The sequence below is a fragment of the Oncorhynchus masou genome, chromosome 15 (genome assembly GCF_036934945.1).
Source record: "Oncorhynchus masou masou isolate Uvic2021 chromosome 15, UVic_Omas_1.1, whole genome shotgun sequence".
NCBI classification, from domain to species: Eukaryota; Metazoa; Chordata; class Actinopteri; order Salmoniformes; family Salmonidae; genus Oncorhynchus; species Oncorhynchus masou.
The window spans coordinates 4,356,546-4,383,037 of record NC_088226.1 but is presented as its reverse complement, the minus strand read 5'-3'; the positions used below and the strand labels follow the sequence as shown (position 1 = coordinate 4,383,037).

The 26,492-nt window shown below is 39.9% G+C and overlaps 3 protein-coding genes across 5 annotated transcripts; 2 read left to right on the top strand and 1 right to left on the bottom strand.

Annotated features, from left to right (window-relative positions):
- Positions 1-1,140: 1,140 nt before the first annotated feature.
- LOC135555381 (dual specificity mitogen-activated protein kinase kinase 4-like) lies at positions 1,141-20,154 on the bottom strand. Of its 3 annotated transcripts, XM_064987753.1 has the most exons (13): positions 19,785-20,154; positions 18,809-18,844; positions 17,280-17,312; positions 15,258-15,360; positions 13,314-13,485; positions 12,815-12,934; positions 12,542-12,661; positions 12,384-12,435; positions 12,085-12,212; positions 2,647-2,724; positions 2,355-2,503; positions 1,994-2,039; positions 1,141-1,817 (listed from the first exon to the last, which is right to left on the bottom strand). In XM_064987753.1, the coding sequence occupies exons 1-13, from the start codon at positions 19,927-19,929 to the stop codon at positions 1,704-1,706; spliced, it is 1,296 nt and encodes a 431-aa protein (XP_064843825.1). In that variant the 5' UTR covers positions 19,930-20,154; the 3' UTR covers positions 1,141-1,703. The 3 variants fall into 3 exon arrangements, with proteins under 3 accessions (XP_064843825.1, XP_064843826.1, XP_064843827.1); XM_064987754.1 differs by lacking the exon at positions 17,280-17,312; XM_064987755.1 differs by lacking the exons at positions 17,280-17,312; positions 18,809-18,844.
- A 587-nt stretch (positions 20,155-20,741) lies between these two features.
- Positions 20,742-22,405, top strand: LOC135554949 (transmembrane protein 220-like). Its single transcript, XM_064987334.1, has 6 exons — positions 20,742-20,945; positions 21,150-21,179; positions 21,297-21,357; positions 21,564-21,687; positions 21,779-21,838; positions 21,954-22,405. The coding sequence occupies exons 1-6, from the start codon at positions 20,835-20,837 to the stop codon at positions 22,081-22,083; spliced, it is 516 nt and encodes a 171-aa protein (XP_064843406.1). The 5' UTR covers positions 20,742-20,834; the 3' UTR covers positions 22,084-22,405.
- Positions 22,406-22,767: 362 nt separating this feature from the next.
- Positions 22,768-25,505, top strand: LOC135555380 (protein SCO1 homolog, mitochondrial-like). Its single transcript, XM_064987752.1, has 7 exons — positions 22,768-23,135; positions 23,280-23,399; positions 23,561-23,651; positions 23,831-24,028; positions 24,223-24,315; positions 24,424-24,539; positions 24,663-25,505. Exons 1-7 carry the CDS (start codon positions 22,974-22,976, stop codon positions 24,795-24,797), a joined length of 915 nt encoding a protein of 304 aa, XP_064843824.1. The 5' UTR covers positions 22,768-22,973; the 3' UTR covers positions 24,798-25,505.
- Positions 25,506-26,492: the final 987 nt, after the last annotated feature.

Below are 26,492 nucleotides of genomic sequence, written 5' to 3'. Positions count from 1 at the left end.
TATTTCTTTGAATATCAATATTTTTTATGACATTTTCTTCATATTGTGCTTTCAGACTTTCCTTTATTGTGCAGCAATTATCCTGACCAAAAGGAATGAACTAAATAATGAATTACAAAAGCGAAAACTAGTAAATAAGGTCTTACTTCATGTGTTTCAAATGCTCCATTGCCACTTGCCAGAGTTACTCTGTATGAACACCAGCAAGGCAAATCCATGTACAGGTTTTGTTGGATAGTTCTTACATTTTTCTGTGACACCAAGCTCAAAATGTACACTCATATTTTCAGTCAGATGAAAGATCAAATCAATTGATACATCCTTATTTCATAAGCTCATTTTAATATTCTCAGGTCATTAAATATTTTACACATTCTGCCCAGCAAGATATTATATTGTGAATGTCCTACAGTAAAACTGCAAACATTTAAATGCATGTTGTATGCAATGATATCCAGCCAATTTAATAGTTTACTACTGTACCAGTATTTTACCAGCAGTAAAATAAATATCTGGTAATCTAAAAAGATGTGAACTGTGTGTACTAAACCTCTAGATTCTGTGTACATTGTGAATATTATAGGAGTCAATCAATCACAGTCTGAAAACAGTTCAGGTGCCATGCATTTGAGAAACAAGTACTGGCATATCAGCTGAAATAATTAGGGGCCGGTCGGGTCCATTAGAATGGTTGCAACATCCATAACAGTAGGCAATTTCATTACAGATAAATGTGTAGCTATATACAGGGATACAAGATGGCATGCGTAATTACAGATCAACAGCACCATACATACATACAGCTTAGCTTTTAAAGAGAGAGTGTTGCATATGCCATGGCTGAGAGAGCCAGTGAGTGTTGCATATGCCATGGCTGAGAGAGCCAGTGAGTGTTGCATATGCCATGGCTGAGAGAGCCAGTGAGTGTTGCATATGCCATGGCTGAGAGAGCCAGTGAGTGTTGCAGTGAGTGTTGCATATGCCATGGCTGAGAGAGCCAGTGAGTGTTGCATATGCCATGGCTGAGAGAGCCAGTGAGTTTGTTTGTGTGGTTGCTTGCCTTCTTACATCAATGGATTAACCTGAGCTCAAATAGATGCAGAGTAACTAAATGTCTCAAAGCACAATTATTTCTCTTTATTTATATATCAGCACAAAGTCCATTGCACAGTGACGGCAGCACCCTCACAACATTGGATGGAGGCCACATGATCCTGTCCATCAATGCTGTTACGTTTTAAATTGCTTTACACCATAAGAAGCAATTTTTCATTTAAGATACCAACCACAATTCTTAAAGTCACATACATGGAAGAGATGGGAAGCTTCAAAGAGCATGATTCCAGTATCTCCAAATCATATATTCCACAAGTGATTATACACTATAAATACATTTCCAGATTTTAAATCACTGTACTGTATCCACATTAGAGATGAGGTCTCACATCGAGGTGAACCAAGACCATGGTATATTCATTCAGTTACTAGTTGTACTTACATGTAAGTGTGTGTGTGTAGGATAGAGAAAAGTGTGAGAACGTTGATATCATACAGACGTGACTGATCACCAGTCTTAGTACACGTGGCGTTTTAATTTGTACATTTCCTGTCTTAGTTTAACACTGCAGTATGGGATGAAGCAACTCTTTAGGTCATTGTTTTGTTGTTTCTGTTCCAGGCTTCCGTTTCTACTTGTTCTACAGTCAGTCGACGTACATGGGGGAGCTGGGAGAAGTAGGCATCTGATCCAGGATTCTGCAGACGTAACTGGCAACATCCACGGAGCGCTCCTCATACATCAGAATAAAAGCATGTTTCTGTATTGAAGAGAACCAGAAACATGTAATAATATGTACGGGCGATAAGTATCTCTGCATGTAATACAATTACATTAATATTTAGTCATTTAGCAGACGCTCGTATGCATACACCACCTCCGGTACTGTGGGTGCCATGCTCTACCAACTGAGCCACACGGGACGTACATACTTACCAGAAGCTCTTTGTACTTTGGCCTTTTTGACTCATCCTTTGTAAGGCTAAAGGGAATAAATAAAGGGAATAAATAATTAAAATTCTGCTCTGCAATAAACCACATCATGGTTCTCTTCGAGACTTAAAAGACATTACATGTTTTGTCCACCAGGGGAAATCAAATCCAGAGGATGTCTCATGCAAAAGATTACCTTATGAATTTCACATATTTTATTATTTGTGGGTGAATACTGCGAAAGTATGCAGTAGTTTACATTGACAATATTGCTCTGCAGTGATTAAATGTACTTGAACTTATACTATATCATCGTGAGAATAACATTGAAGCAGTGCCAGCAGAAGTTGTGTCTGTCCTTTACCACAGATTGACAAAGTTGATGAATTTGGGGGAGAACTGCCTGTCTTCTGAGTTGGTAAGCTGTGGAGGTTCTCCCTTCACCACCTGTGTCAACTGGTCAAACACACTGTTCCACTTTGGGTAGGGAAACCGCCCAGTCGCCAGCTCGTACTGGAAAACAAACCCCACAAAGACAACATGGTGAGTCTACAGTTACAATATACTATCTTGTCTTGTGGATTTAACATTCAGTGTATCTTCAAATAGCTCGTTGAATGTTAAAGACAACGTGGACAAGAGGGTTGAGGACCCACCAGTGTTATCCCCAAACTCCATACGTCTGACCGGACGTCATAGCCTTGTCTGGAAGCACTTGGGTCTATTCTCTCAGGCTGTGGACGAGACAAGGAAAACATGTTACAATTCATCATGGTGATATCATAGATGGGCCTTTAAAAGAGAAACTAAAATGAAGAACAAACATTCAAATAAATGTTCAAAATTAGAGAACTTGGGGGGGGGGGGGGGAATCTAAACAGACTTGTGAGACAAGTGTGTATACAGTCCTCACCATATGCACTTGGACAGTGAAGCTCATCTTATTTTGGCTCTATACTCCTGTATTTTGGATAATCAATCAAATGATGACTGAAGCAAAGGTATAAAATAACACCATATATTTGCGGTTATCGGTTTTATCCTTTTGAAATAAAAGCACTTTATGCATCTAGTTCCCCCATTTTAAGAAATAACAAGTATTTGGACAAAATCACAGTAATCTGAAGGTTCGTTTTTGGTTCCATATAATTTCACACAACTGTATCAAGCTTGTAACTCTATAAACGCTTTTGCAGTATTTTGGGGGGAACTTTTAGGCCAGGTCTTGTTCAATTGTAAGCGAATGGTGAATAGTAGTGATGGGAAAGGCGTTGGTGCCTTCACCGAAAAATGGTTCATTAAACAGAGCGTCATCATCTGTTCACAATGCACATTAGTGGCATCTGCGTGTGATTATCAGAGAATATTGTTTTCTCCACTGTTTTCATAAAAATTCAGTGGCGCAACGGTACATCGTATTTAGTAGCCTATGATCAGTTGGAATACCAGGTTCAGACTTCAGGCTTCTTTTTTTGCCCTTCAAGTTAGCTATTTCTCAAAAACGGAATCTATGGCATTTAGGATGCTTAAGACAAACGTTTACTATACTAAATAAAACAAATTTGAACAGTGCAGAAAGTGTGGTTTCACAAAATAATTTTCTAAATAGTGTCTCTTCAATGTTATTCGACCTTATACCCTTACGTCACTAATGCTGCAGACATTTTCTTTAAAGCAGTATCCAAATCCATAGGATGTAGTGATCACAATATTATAGCCATATCTAGGAAAACCACAGTCCCAAAGGCTGGGCCTAATATAATGTATAAGTGTTCATAGAAGACGTTTTGTAGCGATTCATATGTTGATGTAAAGAATATTTGCTGGTCTGTGGTGTGTCATGAGGAACAACCAGACGCTGCACTTGACACATTTATGAAACAACTTATTCCAGTTACAAATAAGCACGCACCCATTAAGAAAATTACTACTTAAATCCCCTTGGATTGATGAGGAATTGAACAATTGTATGGTTGAGAGGGATGAGGCAAAAGGTATGGCAATTAAGTCTGGCAGCCCAACTGACTGGCAAACATACTGCAAATTAAGAAATCATGTGACTAAACTAGATAAAAAGAAACTACACTATGAAATAAATTATATAAAGAATTATATTAAAAAAAGCTTTGGGGCACCTTAAATTACATTTTGGGGAAAAAAGCCAACTATGCTTCATTCATTGAATGGAGCTCATTCATCACAAAGCCCAATGATATTGCAAACTACTTTGCTTATCTTGCCAATGGGAAAAAGTCATTAAACTTAGGGATGACATGCCAGCAACAAATGCTGAAACTCCACATCCAAGTATATCGGACCAAATTATGAAAGACAAAAATTGACAACAGAATTTCAGCATGCTTTTTGGGAAGGAAACTCAACAAGCACAGTACTTACACAAATTACTGATGATTGGATGAGAGAAATTGATGATACAATGATTGTGGGGGCTGTCTTGTTAGACTTCAGTGCAGCTTTTGTCATTATCGATCATAGTCTGCTGCTGGAAAAAACGTATGTGTTATGCTTTACACCCACTGCTATAATGTGGATAAAGAGTTACTTGTCTAACAGAACACAGAGGGTGTTCTTTAATGGAAGCCTCTCAAATATAATCCAGTTAGAATCAGGAATTCCCCCAGGTAGCTTTTTCGGCCCCTTGCTTTTTAAAATATTTACTAATGACATGCCACTGACTTTGAGTAAAGCCAGAGTGTCTATGTATGCGGATGACTCAACACGTCAGCTACTACAGCGACTGAAATGACTGCAACACTCAACAAAGAGCTGCAGTTAGTTTCAGAGTGGATGGCAAGGAATAAGTTAGCCCTAAATATTTCTAAAACTAAACGCATTGTATTTGGAACAAAACACTCACTAAACCCTAAACCTAAACTAAATCTTGTAATAAATAATATGGAAATTGAGCAAGTTGAGATGACGAAACTGCTTGGAGTAACCCTAGATTGTAAACTGTCATGGTCAAAACAAATTGATGCAGTAGTAGCTACGATGGGGAGAAGTGTGTCTATAATAAAGCGATGCTCTGCCTTCTTAACAACACTATCAACAAGGCAGGACCTACAGGCCCTAGTTTTGTCGTACCTTGACTATTGTTCAGTCGTGTGGTCAGGTGCCACAAAAAAAGGAGTTCGGAAAATTGCAATTGGCTCAGAACAGGGCAGCACGGCTGGCCCTTGGATGTACACAGAGAGCTAATATTAATAATATCCATGTCAATCTCTCCTGGCTGAAAGTGGAGGAGAGATTGACTTCATCACTACTTTTATTTATGAGATATATTGAGGTATGTTGAATGCACCGAGCGGTCTGTCTAAACGAAACTCGGACACCCATGCATAGTGCATACCCCACAAGACATGCCACAAGAGGTCTCTTCACAGTCCTCAAGTCCAGAACAGACTATGGGAGGCACACAGTACTACATAGAGCCATGACTACATGGAACTCTATTCCACATAAAGTAACTGACGCAAGCAGTAAAAGATTTAAAAAACAGATTAAAAAACACCTTATGGAACAGCGGGGACTGTGAAGCAACAAACATTGGCACATACATGCATACACACACAAACACGATAACATACACATTGATTTAGTACTGTAGATGTGGTAGTGGAGGAGTAGGGGCCTGAGGGCTCACAGTGCGTTGTGAAATCTGTGAATGTATTGTAATGTTTTTAAAAATTGTATAAACTGCCTTACATTTTGCTGGACCCCAGGAAGAATTGCTGCTTCTTTGGCAGCAGCTAATGGGGATCCATAATAAATACTGTATGTTCCATAGTTCCCTCGTCTATCTGCTAAACTACTTGTCAGGTGAAACTACATATGCAAAATCCGAACTACATTTGTAAGTACAGTGTCCAGTAGAAGTCGGTGTTTGAAAGCAGCTTGGATTTGAAGAAAGCACCAGAACCACGAAATCAGTGGGATCTAGCATTTTGCAACACACTGTTTGAAAAAGCACGTGATCAAACAAAGCGTCGGATATAACTGATGACATACTTCTGATAAAAGATACCTGCATCGGCACACTGCTTCAACGTTATCGCTAAGCAGCTGTCGAAGCATGCCTTGGAGCTCCGGTATCAAACCTAAATATCACTATCATATTTTAGTCACATGAGCCGAATACAACAGGTATATACACCTTACAGTGAAATGCTTACTTACAAGTCCCTAACCAACAATGCAGCTGAAGAAAAAAAATACAGATAAGAGATAAAAGTAGCAAGTAATTAAAGAGCAGCAGTAAAATAGCAAGTGAGACTATATACAGTTAGTTGAGGTAATAGTACAGTGCCTTGCGAAAGTATTCGGCCCCCTTGAACTTTGCGACCTTTTGCCACATTTCAGGCTTCAAACAAAGATAAAACTGTATTTTTTTGTGAAGAATCAACAACAAGTGGGACACAATCATGAAGTGGAACGACATTTATTGGATATTTCAAACTAACAAATCAAAAACTGAAAAATTGGGCGTGCAAAATTATTCAGCCCCCTTAAGTTAATACTTTGTAGCGCCACCTTTTGCTGCGATTACAGCTGTAAGTTGCTTGGGGTATGTCTATCAGTTTTGCACATCGAGAGACTGAAATCTTTTCCCATTCCTCCTTGCAAAACAGCTCGAGCTCAGTGAGGTTGGATGGAGAGCATTTGTGAACAGCAGTTTTCAGTTCTTTCCACAGATTCTCAATTGGATTCAGGTCTGGACTTTGACTTGGCCATTCTAACACCTGGATATGTTTATTTTTGAACCATTCCATTGTAGATTTTGCTTTATGTTTTGGATCATTGTCTTGTTGGAAGACAAATCTCCGTCCCAGTCTCAGGTCTTTTGCAGACTCCATCAGGTTTTCTTCCAGAATGGTCCTGTATTTGGCCCCATCCATCTTCCCCTCAATTTTAACCATCTTCCCTGTCCCTGCTGAAGAAAAGCAGGCCCAAACCATGATGCTGCCACCACCATGTTTGACAGTGGGGGTGGTGTGTTCAGGGTGATGAGCTGTGTTGCTTTTACGCCAAACATAACGTTTTGCATTGTTGCCAAAAAGTTCAATTTTGACCAGAGCACCTTCTTCCACATGTTTGGTGTGTCTCCCAGGTGGCTTGTGGCAAACTTTAAATGACACTTTTTATGGATATCTTTAAGAAATGCCTTTCTTCTTGCCACTCTTCCATAAAGGCCAGATTTGTGCAATATACGACTGATTGTTGTCCTATGGACAGAGTCTCCCACCTCAGCTGTAGATCTCTGCAGTTCATCCAGAGTGATCATGGCTCTTGGCTGCATCTCTGATCAGTCTTCTCCTTGTATGAGCTGAAAGTTTAGAGGGACGGCCAGGTCTTGGTAGATTTGCAGTGGTCTGATACTCCTTCCATTTCAATATTATCGCTTGCACAGTGCTCCTGGGGCTGAATAATTTTGCACGCCCAATTTTTCAGTTTTTGATTTGTTAAAAAAGTTTGAAATATCCAATAAATGTTGTTCCACTTCATGATTGTGTCCCACTTGTTGTTGATTCTTCAAAGAAATACAGTTTTATATCTATATTATATCTTATATTTATAAGCCTGAAATGTGGCAAAAGGTCGCAAAGTTCAAGGGGGCCCAATACTTTCACAAGGCACTGTATGTAGGTAGAGTTATTAAAGTGACTATGCATGGATGATAACAACAGAGAGTAGCCACGGTGTAAGAGGGGGATAGGGGCAATGCAAATAGTCTAGGTAGCCATGTGATTAGGTGTTCTTTGTCTTATGGCTTGGGGGTAGAAGCTGTTTAGAAGCCTCTTGGACCTAGACTTGGCGCTCCAGTACTGCTTGCCGTGCGGTAGCAGATAGACTGTTCTATGACGAGAGTGGCTGGAATCTGACAATTTTTAGGGCTTTCCTCTGACACTGCCTGGTATAGAGGTCCTGGATAACAGGGAGCTTGGCCCCAGTGATGTACTGGGCCGTTTGCACTACCCTCTGTAGTGCCTTGCGATCGGAGGCAGAGCAGTTGCCATACCAGGCAGTGACGCAACCATACTCTCAATGGTGTAGCTGTAGAACCTTTTGAGGATCTGAGGACCCATACCAAATGTTTTCAGTCTCCTGTGGGGGAATAGGTTTGGTCGTGCCCTCTTCACGACTGTCTTGGTGTGCTTGGACCATGTTAGTTTGTTGGTGATGTGGACACCAAGGAACTTGAAGCTCTCAACCTGCTACAATGCAGCCCCGTCAATGAGAATGGGGGTGTGCTCAGTCCTCTTTTTCCTGTAGACCACAATCATCTCCTTGAATAAATTCACTGTCCAAATACATATGGCGAGGACTGTATTATTGAGTGCATTAATTATCATAGGCACTCAATTGTGTCTATTCAACAGAATACAACATACACCCAAAGGCTGACCCCATTTAGTCGATAGGCTGTTGGTCAACTGAGATGTTTTTAAGTCGGGCACACCTGTCTGACTTGCGCTACTCTGAGTGGACTAATCCATTGAGGAGGACTCTAGGATGCCACGTTCCTATGAAAAAGGGGAGTGTGGCTAAGATCAGAGAGGCCCAATTCGGCGGAAATCTTTTTTTTTTGTGCTTTATCAGTATATCCATAATCTTTACTAAGATGCACAAGGCACGTCTCTCGAGAATGCGCTCTTGCGCGTTCATTGTTTCTTAACTTCATTGTGTTTACCCTAATTATTAGTGTATATCAATTCCCCATTACATATAAATCACCAGTAGTAGCCTACATTTACCATTAATTCCCATAATGTCTAATCTACAATGTTTGTTGGGTTACGGTAATTTCTGTTAATGCGCTCAATATATTATTAGTCGTTTACCGTTCCCATTGTCAGAGTGGACACATTTGCAGAGCTCACCACCTATGCTACACGTGTGAGAAACAAGTTTTGGTTTATTTCATGCCATTTAAGAGTTGTCAATTTATTCATAGTTTTTTTGTTGTTTGGAGCACACCCGATTACGCATATAGAAGTAGGCCTAGGTTACCTGGACTGCGGGCAAATGTAGGCCTATAAATGTGCCCATTTCAGATTTCTGATAGTATTTCGGATTGTCTTAATCCACCATCACTAATGAGCTGTGGAGCTTCTCAAAGTAATTTTTTCTTAATCTTAAACTGCAAGTAAAGAGAGTCTGTTTTTAGAATCCATTGAAAATTACAATAGGTACTCAACGTATTAGAACAGAAATCCAGCGCTCTCCCTTCCGATAACCACTTGGCATGAAAGGAAACAATGTAATGCTCTGATCCAGTGGAAACGTCATAAAATAGCAGATTACTTATTTTCCCTTGCACAATTAGCCTACAGCTGTGTATGTCCCTGTCGTGGGAAACTGAGGGTCCAGAATATTTGATGCAATGTTGCAAGTTGGCTAGCACGAGCTTAGGGTCAGACTGTTGATACGTTTCAAGTTTGTTGCACAGGCCACGCGTAACCAATGTGATTTATAGGATATTTATTTTTAAATCAGGATATTGTTTACCTGCAGGCTGCAATGTTTTTATTTGTTGGTTTTATGTAGGCTAGTCTTACATCGTTGGCAATAGAAGTTATTTTATATTTGTTGTATTGTTTTCATTTAACCACATGACAAAGAGATTGAGATACAAAAACCATTATAAATTAAATGAAACTGTTCCACAAAAATGAGCATATGAAAATCATAACTGGCACGCAGATCGGTAGAAATGGTCAAATAAATTGGCACTCCAAATGGAAAAAGGTTGTCGGCCCCTGGTGTAGCCTATTACCGGCAACTTCAGGAGCATAATACAGAATCCAGGAAAGCCAGCGGGGGGCAGACGATCTTGATAACTGGCTCCCTTGAGTCGTGTGTGTGTTAATTATTTAAATCAAACTGTGCTTAAAGTACCAGACAAGCTCAATACACAATTCATTTTAAAACACATAAGGTGTGAATATGAAAAATATAAATGTAAACATTTTAGACCAATAGAATGGTCGAAAGAAAAGACTACTCTTAGTCGACGGAGATTAATTTTTAGTCTGGGACAGCCCTACGGAAAACCCTGTCCATGTCCTCATTGCCTGGTTCTACATGCCTTTCATAATAAACACTTCAGCCAGTTACTTCACGTATGACCTCACCTCCACACATATAAAAAAATGCAGTGGTTCCAAACAGTGCCCAGGTCATCAGAAGCAGACTTCTACCAGCCATGCTGCTGAGTGGAGGAGCACCTCCTCTCCTCTGGCTCATTCATTCATGCACCAGAAATAGATGATGATGTCACCCATTCACAGCAGTGGGACAGAATTCCCTGACTGCAGCACTGCTGTGTTTTATGGCATAGTGGCTACAGCATCAGCTCACCTCTGCCAAGACTAAAAAAGATCTGGCTGCCCAGCTCTCACCTAGGACACAGCTCACATCTACTCAGACATGTTATTAACTCAAAACACAACTACTCGGACCTACTACACTGTGTATAAAACATTAAGAACACCTGCTTTTTCCTTGACATACTGAACAGGTGAAAGCTATGATCCCTTATTCATGTCACTTGTTAAATCCACTTCAAATCAGTGTAGATGAAGGGGAGGAGACAGGTTAAAGGACGTTTTAGCCTTGAGACAAGTGAGACATGGTTGGTGTATGTGTGCGATTCAGAGGGTGAATGGGCAAGACAAAATATTTAAGTGCCTTTGAACAGGGTATGGTAGTAGTTGGCAGGTGCACCGGTTTGTCAAGAATTGCAACACTGCTGGATTTTTCCACACTCAACAGTTTCCTGTGTGTATCAAGAATGGTCCACATCAATGCACATTTAATTTAGATGTGTAATTGCTTTCAAATACAAAAAGTATTTCCTAATTAAAATGACTGAACTGTGGATTAAAGAATGCTTTGGTACATAATGGTAGTAGCAAAATTAACCTGACACTACAGTGTGCAAAATAATTAGTGAGCATATTCCAACAAACATTTCAGACATGTGGCCACTTGCCAGCTAAATGAACTAAATCATAACAACCAGAGGGGAACAGAGCTAGACTGTCACCTGAACCAAATACCATGAACCAAATCTAACCTACTTAATTGTAGTGTAGTACATAATATTCCATTGAAGTGAAATCAATCCCTCTCTAATATCTAGACCAAACAAGAGACAAATGGTGCTAAAGCAATTAGCAATGGTGTGGTCAAGAAGCACCTGGAAGGTCTGCAATTTTTATATTTGAAAAAGGAAACTGGAGCCATGTGGGTTGGATTCCTGCACTGTGAGCTCACATCTGTGGGAGCACCAACCCAAACAGCTTTATTCTGACAGACGTGAATGAAGTAACCCAGCCCTTCCTCGGCCTTCTGATAGATGCGTAGCAGAGATATGGCAGAGGTGTGCCCTACGTCCTGATAGGGAGATGCCAAATTTAGAATGGAAACTGGAGGGGCCGCGGCTCCCTTCTTCCATCAGCAATACCACCGCCAGAAAATTAACCCTGTGATGACACGATGAGCTCATTCAACTGCACTGCCAGCAGTTTGGAAGACTACAACCATGTCACATACACGGCATGAGATTCCTCTGCAGTTAGTCCAAAATAGGAACAAGACAACAAGCATCTGCAAGATCAGATATCAGTAGCAACCATAATATAATTACCAACGCTGCCACCAACAATAAGGAAAGGGGAATCAGAGAAGTGTAGGGGGCTACCTTAAATTGGCATCCACTTCATCAGCGCCCGGGGAGCAGTTGTTGTTAGGGGTTAACTGCCTTGCTCAAGTGGGAGAACGCCAGATTTTTCCACCTTGCCGGCTCAGAGATTTGAACCAGCGCCCTTTCGGTTACTGGCCCAACAATCTTAACTACCTGCCTCCCCTCAATAACAACAACACCACAGTCTCCTTACAACTACGATCACCACCAAGTCACTAAGTACCAAAACAGTTGAATTCTTATTATGTACTGGATCATGTGAAAGTGAAATGTATTCTTAGAAAGAGCCTTAGTTGTACATCTTCCACTTGCCTTGTCTTTCAGCCATTAATGAAACATTGCACCAAAATCCCCATACATCACTTACTGCCATGTATGGTCTGCACCCTGCATCTCTGGTTTTGGCAATGGAGTCCACCAGCTGCCCACTGATGCCAAAATCACAAAGCTTAATGTTGCCATTCCTGTCTAGGAGGATGTTGGATGGCTTGATGTCTGAGAGGAGAAACATATAGAAGAGATGACAAAGCTTGGCTAAGAGTTCTGGGTAAAGAAAGTGCCACTTCTGTTGTGGTACAGTAAATAGAGCATTGTGAGGTAATAACGGCAATACACATCCCAAATGAGGAAATAAAGAACAAGGTCTCCATTTTGGAGTGGTCTTACCTCTGTGAATTATTTTCAAGTATTCTTTTAAGTGGTTAAGTGCTTTCACAGTCTGTAATGAAAACACATAGCAACTAAATTAATATAGAGAAATATGAACCCTTCCTGTCAAATTAATTTGTGTAAATTATGTAAGGAGAAAATGCATGAAAACTTACAGCTAATGTAATTTTGCCTAATATTTCCTCTGGAATCACATCATCTAAAGCACAATATACATATTTGTAGAATTTGTCGAAGGAGGTAGACATAAGTTCCATACATATCCAACAGTCCCCCTGACAAAGAAAAGAATCATAAGACATAACATTACCTCGTGAAGATACACTGCTTATTGCTAACTACACAGAACGATTGATTGACATCCAATGCATTTCCTATGTAGAGAAATCAATCAACAAAACACAGAAGTTAAAAACTTGCATGGTCACCTCTCTGAAAAGAGCCCCGTAAAACTGAACTATGTAGAGACAGTCACTACTCCTCATGACAACATCCAGGTCCATTAGCAGCTGCTTCTGTTCCTTCTCATCAACCGTTGACCTAATCCTCTGTGGGAGACACACATTGTAATCAGATGCATGTTGCTTTCAATTGTGACCATGGTTGGAAGTCACAGGAGGTTGGTGGCAGCGTAATTGATGAGGACGGGCACGTGGTAAATGGCTGGAGTGGAATTAGTGGAAAGGTATCAACATCAAACACATGCTTTCCATTCGCTCTGTTCCAGCCATTATTACGAGCCTTCCTCCACTTACCATGAGCAACATGTTACCATATCCTGCAATGGGAGTCAGTTACACTTTGGTGATTATGATGATTATCGAGTGTTCATTTCACAATATAGCCTAAGACTGATGAGCAGGCATAAATCTTGCCCTGAACACTTCCTGTAGTTTAGCAAATAAGAGGTCAGTAAGGGGCAGTCACCTTGACAGCCATTATCTGGTTGCTGGGCTTGTGCACCATCTTGTTGACAGAGCCGTAAGCGCCCCGCCCAATCTCCCCCAGGTCCTTGAGGTCCTCAGCCGTGAAGTCACAATCGCCTCCGGCGGTCTTCAACTTCCCTGACGACTCGATACTATGCGTACGCAGCCTCTCTCTGGCCACAGAAATAGGTGGGAGCAGATAAGAAACAATCTTTGTTAGTTGAGTTCATTTCACCTCAATCATAAACTGGGGCAGCAGTGGTTAGAGCGTTGGACTAGTAACTGGAAAGTTGCAAGTTCAAACCCCCGAGCTGACAAGGTACAAATCTGTGGTTCTGCCCCTGAACAGGCAGTTAACCCACAGTTCCTAGGCCGTCATTGAAAATAAGAATTTGTTCTTAACTGATTTGCCTAGTTAAATAAAGGTAAATAAATGTCTTTGCTGATGGAAGGAGGTTTTCACTCAAAATCTCACGATACATGGCCCCATTCATTCTTTCCTTTACACGGATCAGTTGTCCTGGTCCCTTTGCAGAAAAACAGCCCCAAAGCATGATGTTTCCACCCCCATGCTTCACAGTAGGTATGGTGTTCTTTGGAAGCAACTCAGCATGCTTTGTCCTCCAAACACAACGAGTTGAGTTTTTACCAAAAAGTTATATTTTGATTTCATCTGACCATATGACATTCTCCAATCTTCTTCTGGATCATCCAAATGCTCTCTAGCAAACGTCAGATCTGGTACTGCAGGTTGAGTCCATGGCGGCGTAGTGTGTTACTGATGGTAGGCTTTGTTACTTTGGTCCCAGCTCTCTGCAGGTCATTCACTAGGTCCCCCCGTGTGGTTCTGGGATTTTTGCTCACCGTTCTTGTGATCATTTTGACCCCATGGGGTGAGATCTTGCGTGGAGCCCTAGATCGAGGGAGATTATCAGTGGTCTTGTATGTCTTCCATTTCCTAATAATTGCTCCCACAGTTGATTTCTTCAAACCAAGCTGCTTACCTATTGCAGATTCAGTCTTCCCAGCCTGGTGCAGGTCTACAATTTTGTTTCTGGTGTCCTTTGACAGCTATTTGATCTTGGCCATAGTGGAGTTTGGAGTATTACTGTTTGAGGTTGTGGACAGGTGTCTTTTATACTGATAACAAGTTCAAACAGGTGTCATTAATACAGGTAACGAGTAGAGTACAGAGGAGCCTCTTAAAGAAGAAGTTACAGGTCTGTGAGAGCCAGAAATCTTGCTTGTTTGTTAGTGACCAAATACTTATTTCCACCATAATTTACAAATAAATTAATTAAACATCCTACAATGTGATTTTCTGGATTTTTTTTTCTCATTTTGTCTGTCATAGTTGAAGTGTACCTATGATGAAAATTACAGGCCTCTCATCTTTTTAAGTGGGAGAACTTGCACAATTGGTGGCTGACTAAATACTTTTTTGCCCCACTCTATATATGATACGGCACCTGAAAAAGGATGGTTATTTGACATCCGTTTGTTCAGTTTGCATTATCCAGCATCAGTAATTTGCTTGTCCAGGGTAACTTAGCAGGCTCATGTTATCTTCTAATTACACAGCAAAGACACAGGGCTTATTCACATTCACTACAATGGTGTTGCCCAAACAGGTATTTGAGGCTACATTCAGTTACTCTCTGTTTTCCATGAGCAGGTGGAGATAGAAATACAACAACTGCTAATCATTCCAACCTCACTTCGCCTGTCTTTATTTTGACAGATTGCCTGGGTACCTATACAGTAGTGAATGTTACATTGACAATGTGTGGCTTTGGAGATGAAGAGTCTCAGCAGACTGTAGACTAGAGTGCAGAGTCATATAACAATTCATTATGCAGGAGTTTGCATTGTGGCTAATGCAAATTCTGCTCCATGTACATCTTCAGAAAACCACATCCATTGCTAAGTTCGGAGGTCAACTTACATGTGGGGGTTCTGGAATGGCGGTCCTGCTGTACTCAGAGTGAATCTGGTCGTTGGTTTAATCGGGGGATTGGCAAAATTTAACTTCAGTGCTTTGCGTTTACCTGATAGGGAGGAGGCAGAGTTTATGTCAGATTGCACACAAGACATCTATGGCAGGTGTAGAGCCAAGAACCAGAAAACAACACTTCCACACTCAAAGACAACATGAAAACAAACTGTTACCATACCACAGAATGAGAGACCAGTAAAGCAATGGAGAGATAAATTTAACAAGAGTATTCAAGTAAATTTACTGAAGTCATGCAATCCACATCTAGGGACAATGGATGTAAGAGCAATGACCTGCTTCTTACAAAAGGCATCCCTCTTTATATTTCTCTGTGAGAACATACATTTCTTCTATAGATGCTGATTTTTAGATTTTGGCTGATACTGAACTATATGGGATAGTCAACAAAACAGGTCTTGACCAAATTAAAATGAATCACGAGTAGGTCTAATAACAGGTTCTCAATCAAATATGTGTATGCTATAGCCTCAGTCGCCAGGAACAGAAACCCCCTGGAGGTATTTTTACAAGACATGTCCTGGTTGTACCAGTGACTCATTGTAGATGGTAGTTATATACTTTAACCAGTTCACTGAAGTTGATGCAGAGGCATACACTTCTCAGTAGACACCTGCTCTAAACCATAACCTAGTACTAGATCACATCCTATGGCTATTCAGGATGGAGGCTTAGCTATAATCCAACACTCACCTACCATGTTTTAGTAGGTTTTGCTTGGTAATTTAAACAATAATGAGGGAATAGGTGAGAATTTAAATTAAAAACAGACCATTTCTTCCTTGATTTTTACATTTTTTATTTAGGCTACTACCCAGAGACTGTGAAACATGACAACATTGTGTAATGAGATTCTAACTCAACAAAAGCATTGTTCTGACAGAAAATCTTTGAAAATACAAAATGTGACTTTTGGCTCATAACCATACATAAGAGTCAAATATCCTACACTACAGACTAGAAAATCTTGCCAGGGGAGAAGGAGCTTCCCAAGTAGAACTGTTCTGAGTTCACCTTGAAATGAAGGATGCATTCTGTTCTCTCCACCCAAAACACCACAAGAATGTATGTATTCAAATTCCAATAAAATGGCACAAGCCATTGCAAATTACACTAGTGTCTCCATGTCTCAACAGGCAAGTGTTTAAGTACAGCTCATGCCAAAAATCACTTAAGTGTTCAAAAACAAAACAGCTGCAAACTGGTTTGGAAAACAATGTGGCAAAACCCCAAGCATTACTAGCTAGTTTTGCTTGTTAGTAGCAAGTACTAAAAGTACTAAAACTAAAAGAAAAGGTAGAGCTTCCATTACAATGTTTATTAAAAACACACCTAATTAATAAATGCAAGCAAAAGGACAACACGTCTGTCAAGATAAAATACATTTTCAACACAGTGCTATTTTGTGTAGAAGGCTGAACCAAACAGTGGTAAAGACCAGTTGAAAGCCAAGTGTGATTCTATATACACCAATGCTAATGGAAGCTCTTAGCCCTAGGCTTGTGCCGATGATGGATGATCAGAATATGGATTGGAACGTCTTGGTAAATAAACATTATGAAACTAAATTGTTTGGTGATAACTAATAGTAAGGTAATAACATGCAGGATGGTTAACACCAACTGTTGTTGTTTTTTTAAACTACAGAGAAGTTAAATCAATAAGACTCACAGTTGGACAAGTCTTTCATTCACTTGCTTTGCATCAGTAAAATATTAAGACCTAATGTCTTAAATCACAGACCAACATAAGCTGCACTCTAACTCTAGGATAATCAATGTTTAGCCTCAACTACTAGCCTTAACTATCAAAACCGGCACAAGCCTACTAGACCCCGACAACTCTTCACTTGGATTAGTTGAGAAAAGAGGACAGACTCCCCCATACCAGACCATCAGGCGGAAGCAAAGGGTTGAGAACTGTTGGTACTGTAGCAAAAGAGGTTTGGCTTACTTGGGGGAGCTCCAGACAGGTTTATCTGAAACCCTAGGAGGTGAGAAGAGAACATTTCTTTTTCATATTTCACCTGTATTTAGGCTACGATTTGACCGATAAACAAAAAACAATCAAGTTCTATTAGGAAACGTGGTGAAAACAAACACTGTTCTTCTCAGCTTCAGTTTAGACCAGGGAACGATGCAGCACTGTTTCCCAACACCCGGCACCACCTTGACTGACAGCTATTTGAAGTATCTCAAATCAACTTGATTTTGCTAAATGGGGCTTCATTACTGGAAAGGTCTATGAATCACAATTTGAGACCAAGTGTGGTCAACAACTACTACACACACTAAAACATGACCAACTAGCCCAATTGAAGAAATCCTGACCAGAAATATTTTATCTAGGCCTAACCTACATGCAATGCTTAACTAAATAATTAGGGTACTTATCAGATGTTATTGCTGAAATTGCAGCAGCCTTGTTATCAATGTTGCATGTTAGAGTTAATAATCATAAATGTACTTAGTTTGAAGCAGTAAAAGCTCCTTTGCGTAAGCCCCCCAAATTATACAATTTGAACACAGAGACAACTGGCTGAATAGGCACTGGTGCAAGGAAGGCCTACTAAAAACATAGCTTTACATCTCTTGCACTTGTCTTCTCTATGCTATAGAAGGTACATTTCCCAGACCCTATTGTATTCATGTTGTATGCACTTTTCCCAAAAACCAACCAATAACTGAAGAGTTAAAAACATATGTATTATTCAAATCTGGAAGACCGTGCTCTGTTCTGTTTTTTTGTTCACTTGTAAAATGTAACACTGTACATTGAAATGTCCCTGTAAACAAATGTGGCTATGGCCTCGTGACATACTCAAATGATTTTCTTCTGAGTGAACTACTGAACTTTTATAACTTGGCCCCACGTCAGTGAACTGGTAAACGTTAAAGCTGAGCATTCCACCACACAGAAAACAGAAAAATGTATTGCATGGGAGGTGGGGGGGATTAATCTACATGCACACATATATAGCCAGAAACAACCAAGATAACTTTGGTATGATTGAGGATTAGCTCAGGAAGATTCAGCGGAGCTAATAATTGGGGTAGACCTATAAAAATAACAACCTACAAATGATTTTTTTAAATGGAGTGGTGTGAGATAGAAAATGAAATGCATCCACAAAATGATCCTGGCAGGGAGAGACAATGACAATTGAAGAAACTATTCTTGGGACAGCTCACCATCGATCAGCATCAAGTCAGGAGGGTTATGGGAAGTTAGTAGCATTAAGGAAAGGGAAGAGAAATATCACAGAAATGTAGTTTCAATACTTTGACAGTGACAGAAGTGGACCATGACATATTTATTTCATTTACTACCTGTTAAATATCAGATTGAGAACGGCATGCAAAAGTATAGAACCAGACCCCCAAAAAACTAACGAGCTACGACAGTTATTGTTAAAGCATCAACAAAAAATGTAAATATATTATCTTTATAAAATGTGTAATATTGACAGTAACGTTAGCTACCTGTTTCACTCTGACATCTCCAGCACGTGTTGGATTCTGTAAGTTAAAAAATATATAGTTTGTAAAAACATAGCTAGCTAATGATGCATTGGATGGAAATTTAACAGATTTATTCTGGTGGATGTAAGTTAACGTTATTTGAAATCTAAGAGATTCTCATGCAACAGTTTCACTGAGCAAGCAATAACTGCCTGGCCTAGGATACTTTGGGATTTTAGTAATACATTAATAATAAAGCCCTTTACCCACTTCACAAGAATCAGATCAAATCATGGATAACATTTTTGTCTCTGCATCCAGTAGTTGAGGTAGTTTCGCAAGCTAATGCTAACTAGCGTTAGTGCAATGACTGGAATTATATGGTAACTGCTACAGTAGCATATTAGTAGATGGGATGTGTTTTGTGGAAATTCATTCTAACATGATCTTGTTATTTTTAGAACTGCAACATATTGTAGTTAGCTAGTTAGAGGTAACCTGACATTGAAAGCCAGTAAGCAACACATGACCAGATCCAGATAAATCATGACAGGCCTTCTTATATTCTAGCTAGCTAACGTTATTTAGGCTAGCTAGCAATGCCGCTTGTTGGCCAACCTTAGCTAATGTTACCCAGCAAGCGAGTTAAGTAAGTTACCAACTATTCACTAGTTAACGTAAGCTGTGTCTAGCTAACGTTGTTTTTGGTGTTACTTATTTCTAACACATTTTCAGAACCCGTTATTTGCTAAGAATACAATGTTCTGGGTGTGAGGGCAACTGATTTTGACAGTAGCTAGCTAACGTTAACTGTAGACACCAACTAACTAACAAACTAGTAATAGTTTGTGAATACAACTGAGGCATCTTATGTTAGTAAGTAGATAGCTAGCCAATATAGGTAGCTAGTTCGTTAGCATAGTCATTAGGTTACTCCCGTTAACACCACACACAAAACATATCTAGTTTTAACAAGCTGGTATTTTACAATCCTTACCTTGCATACTGCTCATTGTTGTTATGTGTTGCGACTGGGATTGATGGTGATGTGAGCCTGTAGATCCTGCGTTATTGCTGTTGTGGCTGGTAGATGTTGTTGAGTTGTTGGGGCTGGGAGTCGCCATTGTGTGTTTGAATTCCATCAGCAGCACTAGGCTGCAGTGCAGAGAGCAACTTCACCCTTACAAAACAAGACTGGAAAATAATCAAACTGGCTAGACTTCTTCGACTCAAATGTGGTTGTAGAGAGCGCTACCGAACAAGACTGTAACTACCAACAAACAGTAAGAAATCGGGACAGTGTTTGACAGTCCAGTAACCCCCTTTCCACATAGAGTCGAGACCAAAGATGGTGGATAAATAAAGATTATTCAGTCAGGCCTTTTACGATTGAAAAAAGGTCAGTTCCGGCTTACTTAACTGGGTGTGTCTCCCATAGACACAAATGCAATTGCAGCTTGGTCTGGTCTACCTAGTTTAATTGAAGAAGAAAAAAACAGCGAGTAGGGTGTCTCGCTTCTTCTTCCGTCTCTGGTCGAGACTCAGTCAGCTGACCAAATGACACTTGCGAACATGAACACCCACAGAGTTCGAGGAACACAAATCTAGGCTCAGATAACCATACCGCCTGCGTTAACCTTAAGCACGATGGGGAAGACAAATATCCGAATGTGTATCAGTGGGTAGGGGCGATTTCTAGCCTAATTGTATTAGGCTATGAATTACCATAGAGTTAACAGTAAAATGTCAGTTTACGTACATTTAAAGTATGTGTAATACTGTCCATAATAGTTTTTATTTTAAAGTAGCCAAATCAGTATTTAATGTAACAGTATCATGTATATTCAGAAAGCACTTTTCATGAAAAAAAAGATACAAAACAACGAGTCTTGGCGACTTTGCTATAGTGCCTATAAATGTTCACTTGTCGAAACTTTAAAAATAAAATAAAAAATACGGATACGGAATCAACGCAAAGTCCAGGAGGAAAATGTGCTGTCCAATTGCTGATTACGATAAACTGGTTCTGTAGTTCTAGACCGTGACAATGAACGAACCTAGTGAAGTTAGGTGCACAAAAACGAACTTTTCTCTGATCATTTGGAGAGTTTGCAATGTATGCATGTCATTGTTCTTTGCTCTAGCAAGTTATGTGCAGGCAAGTGATTCCCTTATTTGGTTACATTGTTTGAGATACTTTGTATCTATAGTATTTGGCGTTAGCTGTAGGCATATCTGCTTCTGTTGAACTCATGGATTTAGCAGTCATTTAATGAGTGAACATGGTGTATGTCAGTCTTCGAATATTTGGCCCAAATTAGTAAATCCCATGTTTTATCCTTTGTCTTTTTTATTGGCATAGATTAACGATCCGGATGCAGTGTTATGGATGGTAGGATCACGCTTTTTTTACTCGTTTAATGTTCTTAATAAATTACTATAATCAAAGTTATTTTTGTATCTTTTTTTTATTTACAGTACTCCACATACACACCTTTTCTATTTCCAGGTTGCCTATGCTATTCCAGCAAATCTGTGTTTATTGATTGCCATTAAACCACATGTAACAGGTACGTGGGCATTATGGATGAATAGAGATCCATAAATGACCTTTGCCTATTTTTCCTATTAAATAACATTTCCATTTTAACATTTTTGGCCATTGACTGTTTAGTATCTTGTAGCTATATCATGAGTGTAGTTAAAGCTAGAAATATATATGCATGAGCCTGCACTGCACCCTGAATGTTTAAATGCTTGAGAGACTGTTTTTCAGAGACCCTACTTTGGAGGAGAATTGCTAAACTTCATATGCTTGTTTCGACTGCTGTTGTTTCCATGATGGGATGGGCTCTGTATAAAGAGCGCATCACAAATATCTTCCAGCAAGAGGAGGGAAGGTATAGTCTCACAGTCAAACTATTTTTCTGTTTAGATGAGCATTGTGTACAATAATTATTTTTGGTCACACCTGTTTCTCTCTATCCCCAGGGAATTCTCTGGTCTCATGTTGATACTTGTCTGGCTTCTCCTGTGTCAACACTCTGGAAGGTAAGGACTTTCAACATAGATTTGGACCTTATCCCTACATGCAATACTTTATTTAAAAAAGACTCAAACTCAGTACATCACTGATATCTGTACTGTCGTAACTATTTTCTATTAGTTCTATTGGGGCTCTCAGACTGTCTGTTGCTGTTGCCATCACAATCTTCCCCTTTGTGGCCTGGCTGTACTACTACATTAACAAGGAGCTGAGGACCAGCTGGCCCCCGCATTGTAAAGCTGCACTGTAGATATCCATTCATTAAGATAGTCCAGTGATGAGTGAGCAACATATCTGTGGGTTGGAACATTTACAAGAGGATATGACCTAGCTACAGAGGCAGTATGGAAATCATGAATATATTGTTTAAAAAGACGCATGTATGGTTTAGCAGGGGTGTTTTTTTCTACATCTAAATAAGTGACAATGTCATAAATTAGAATGTATATGATTGATACATTTTCCTTTTTTTTACTGGAATCATACTTTTCTCTTTCTGAACATTTTTGTTGTTATAGGCAGCCCATTGCACTTGTGGTGATATCTGGTGTAATCACAATCAAATAAAGCAATTTAATAACAAATATAAATGACTTTTTATTATTATTTTTGCATCAGAAATCGAAATTGAAAGAAATGCATGTACTGTAGCCTACTCAAGGCTCCAAATAATCAGGTATTATTATTTAGCACAATTGCGCCTCGATAGCTACAGGATATGTGCTTTAAAAGTAATGTAGGCCATATCTAAATCAATTTAAATCAAACTAATTTTGTGTTTGGTGCTCCTAACTTGTTAAATTTGGCAGCAGAAGAAGGCTACAGCCAATGAAAAGTTAATTGTCTGTACTGTGTTTTACAATAGGTAGATGTCAGTAGCGCCCAGAGAACCCAGTACAAAAAAAGACTTCAGGTGCGTAATTTCCGGTTCTAACAGAAATAAATAACTGTGTTCGCCGGAAGGTCCAGGGTCAGCTTAAAAAGTTGATATTGCGAGCCACTCGGTCAATGAGAATCGTTGTTAAAAGGTATACTGATCCAAGATCAGGAATTTGAATGTGTTTTTACTTTCATGATTCACGTTGTGTAAAATTCTGCCACCACTTCCGCAGTGAGATCTTGACAAACTAGCTCAACATCATGGCAGTGGGCCTAATATCGTATCAGACTTTGAGTTGTCGACTGTTAAACCGTATGATTTCGCACCAAAGTGTGAGCACAATCTGCAGCTTTACACGCGCTTTATCGAGAAAGACTGGCTCTCCGTACACAGATCTCTCACCACGGACAGTCCACGGGCTGGTAGGTCATACATGGATCACAACACTCAGACTAGGATCAAATGTGTTCACCGTTTGAAGCGCGGAATGACTAACAGCTTGAAGACGGATATCCTTGTACCGATCTACCATGTTAACATATTGCGTGTACTCATGCACTGCACAGGTAAATCTATGCGGGAGTTGGACGTGCCGGACATCACAGTGGTTGTCTTTTTACGACTCAAGATCATTCTCATCTTTACCTCCACCGCCTCCTTCTGGTGATAAAACCAAAAAGACAGGGGTATGTAAACGTATCAATTCATTTCTGAGTGATATGTAAACAACTGGCAGGCACCTGATAAAACCTGGTTTTAATTTCTATGGATGAAATAAAGCACAGTGCCTTTTGCTTTGTCTTTAACCTTGTGTGCTTGCCTGTCTCCATTCATCTATCCTCTGCAGCCAGTGACTTGGAAATCATTAGCAATAACATTTGCATTTGGGGGTGTTCTCCTTGCCGGAATGAAATATTTCAAGAAGGAAAAAGAAGAATGTAAGGACATTTCCCCTCTTAGAATACTCACCATCATGCAGTAGGCTACATGCAACAGTGGATTTACACATGAATTTATGTTCCGAACTGAAGTTCTCCTGGAGTTAATCGTCAGTTTCTGTACATGTTGGTAACAATCTGTTTTACATTATGTTGTCTTTTTTACACATGCACTGCAGTGATTGAAAGAGAAAGGACAAAGTCAATGGGGAAACCAGCACTTGGTGGTCCATTCTCTCTTGTGGATCAGAATAATAAACCCTGTAAAAGTGAGGATTTCCTCAGCCAGTGGGTTCTTATCTACTTTGGGTTTACACACTGCCCTGACATCTGTCCTGATGAAATCGAGAAAATGATTGAGGTGGTGGATGAAATAGGTAAAGTCTTTTTATTTTAATCATCTCTTATGATGCATCATATTATTTATTAATGTCATGGCAATTAGATGGTTGAGTGAGTAGCCAGTCAGTCATTCATATTATGTTGTCCCAAAGCATAATGTTAATGCTACAACTCTGGGATGTACAGAAGATTTGTTGTGATCAACATAATCTCTTTCCATGTTTCCCAGACAGGATACAGTCTCTTCCAAACCTGACCCCCATCCTCATCACCATTGATCCTGACAGGGACACACCTGAGGCCATGGGGACATATGTGAAAGGTAAAGAGAACAAGCCATTAACTACTGTAGCTTCCATGTTATGGTAAAAGTGGGGCTTAGACTCACATTGGTGGAACAATACCATTCCCCCCTGTCCTCTATCCCCAGAGTTCTCCCCTAAGCTCATTGGCCTGACTGGGACAATGGCCCAAATTGACCAGGTCTCTCGAGCCTACAGAGTCTACTACAGCCAGGGACCAAAGGATGAAGACAACGACTACATTGTGAGTTCATCGTCTGATCCTGCCCTTATTCAGAACTCTCATTTATTCATTGTAAAGTAGACATTCCCACTTTTCCCAGCTGAATTGATATCTAAATGAAACCACCTTTATTCTTGACTGCAGGTCGATCACACAATCATCATGTACCTGGTTGGTCCGGACGGCGAGTTCAAAGAGTATTTTGGACAGAACAAGAGGAGCGCTGAGATCTCCTCTTCCATTGCATCACACATGAGGAAGTACAAGAAGGGGAATTAAGAGGTGAGATGAAGGAGAACTGGTCAAGTGCACTGTCTGTGTCTGGGAACACATCTTATGTGCCTCTCTCACAGCCTTCAGAGACCGTGAGCAGCCTCTGGCCCAGCAGGACTGAACGCTGCCATTTTATGTCAATGACATGGAATATTTAACTGCATTGCAGCTTTTCATTGAATTCAGATGTCTACGACTTACAATTCCCTTGTTGCGGTTCACCATTTAATATGGTCTCTAATATCATATTTAAGTCTACAATGGTTTAAAGGGATTGTTTGCAAATGGGTGTGGACAACACTTAAGTGTTTACTTTTTCTGCTTTGCCCATTATTTAAATCGATGTGAAATACATTTGTTTCGATGTAAAATATGAGAGCCAAACAGAAATACTTGATTTTAAGTACCTAAAGAAATGTAACTACCATAAAATGTAGGGGCAAATTATTCCTTGGAAATCAACACTGAAGAACTAAAGGTTTCCAGTGTTTACCCTTGGACACTCCTAATGGAAAAAACCATGAGTCGTTGTCGTTGTGCAGTTACAGTTCGGCTTTACTTCCTTTACACTAATTCTCCTTTTTAGCCTTTCTGTTAAGTCTGACCCAATACCTGGACTCTTTGGTTACTCGATTTGTACTATTCATAAATCAGTCATATTTCAACTGAATTTCCAAAGTAATGTTTAATTTATTAAACTTGGACTTACTGTTATGTCTGTCTGTCTGTCTTATTATTATTTATTTTTTACTGCCCTTGTAGTCGTAGGCTTCCATGCTGGTTATCAGGGCTTCACTTTGTGCAACCATATTGTAGACTAGCCTGTTCCTAGTGGCAAACACGTGCTGGTCAGAGTTTAAGGTTGTTCGTATTAGTTGTCAAGAGTACTGTCCTAGATAATTAAATTAACAGCTTGATTTGTAATCATGTTGCTATTGATATGACAGCCAGGCCAGTGCCTTGACTGGGCACATTGTTCTGCAAATAAATGGTAATCACCGGAGCCTCTTTCTGGTTATAGCCATAGATGCATGATTGGCTCATAGTAACATATCATTTTTGTTGAAGTTACACACACTCATAATTTATTTGTGTTTTATAATACATACAAATTATTTCTCAATATCCTTGCAAACTGAATACGCAACTGATGACTGTATTTTAGGCAAGAACCTGTTGAGTTCCCCCTTGTTAACCTGAACTAGGGAGAGCACAGCAGTTGTTCAGCACTCTTTGGCAAAGCACTCCACTCATTCCTGGCTGGTTGGTGGTTTGTGTTGACTGGGAAGAATACTCTTCTAGATGAGAAGAGGTCACCTTTCAGCTGTCAAAGTATCAAATCATCCTTTATGAGAATTTTATATTGTATTCTGAATTCACCCACTGAACCATTCCATATCTTGATTTGTTATGTCCAACCTACAGTAAATGCCCGTCTCTTTGCAAAATTGGACAGTAGTCCATTGTTCCTTATTCAATGTACACTGTTGCCCTGGAGAGTTGAGTTTGATGATACGATCAGTGTCTGTCCCTGTGGATGTCTTGTCTGAGAGTCCCCCTAAAACTGGGTGTCCTTTCAGACTGGAAGTGCTTATCAGCAGCTTTATTTTGTGGTCTCCTGTCCGTTGACCCTCAGATCTAAGGCAGATATACCCGTCCTCAGATCTGTTTTCCACCAGGGGCAGGCATCAGTCTGCCTCG

What these genes read in the sequence shown, in the direction of transcription:
- LOC135555381 (XM_064987753.1), bottom strand. Translation starts at nt 19,929, where the DNA reads ATGGAATTCAAACACACAATGGCGACTCCCAGCCCCAACAACTCAACA. An exon ending in CCATTCCAGAACCCCCACAT is followed by an intron (nt 13,486 to 15,257) that starts GTAAGTTGACCT and finishes TTCTGTGGCCAG; the next exon opens with AGAGAGGCTGCGTACGCATA. An exon ending in CAAAGTACAAAGAGCTTCTG is followed by an intron (nt 1,818 to 1,993) that starts GTAAGTATGTAC and finishes TCTTCAATACAG; the next exon opens with AAACATGCTTTTATTCTGAT.
- LOC135554949 (XM_064987334.1), top strand. Translation starts at nt 20,835, where the DNA reads ATGAACGAACCTAGTGAAGTTAGGTGCACAAAAACGAACTTTTCTCTG. An exon ending in CATTAAACCACATGTAACAG is followed by an intron (nt 21,358 to 21,563) that starts GTACGTGGGCAT and finishes ACTGTTTTTCAG; the next exon opens with AGACCCTACTTTGGAGGAGA. An exon ending in TTCCAGCAAGAGGAGGGAAG is followed by an intron (nt 21,688 to 21,778) that starts GTATAGTCTCAC and finishes CTCTATCCCCAG; the next exon opens with GGAATTCTCTGGTCTCATGT.
- LOC135555380 (XM_064987752.1), top strand. Translation starts at nt 22,974, where the DNA reads ATGGCAGTGGGCCTAATATCGTATCAGACTTTGAGTTGTCGACTGTTA. An exon ending in CACGGACAGTCCACGGGCTG is followed by an intron (nt 23,136 to 23,279) that starts GTAGGTCATACA and finishes TGCACTGCACAG; the next exon opens with GTAAATCTATGCGGGAGTTG. An exon ending in CAAGAAGGAAAAAGAAGAAT is followed by an intron (nt 23,652 to 23,830) that starts GTAAGGACATTT and finishes CATGCACTGCAG; the next exon opens with TGATTGAAAGAGAAAGGACA.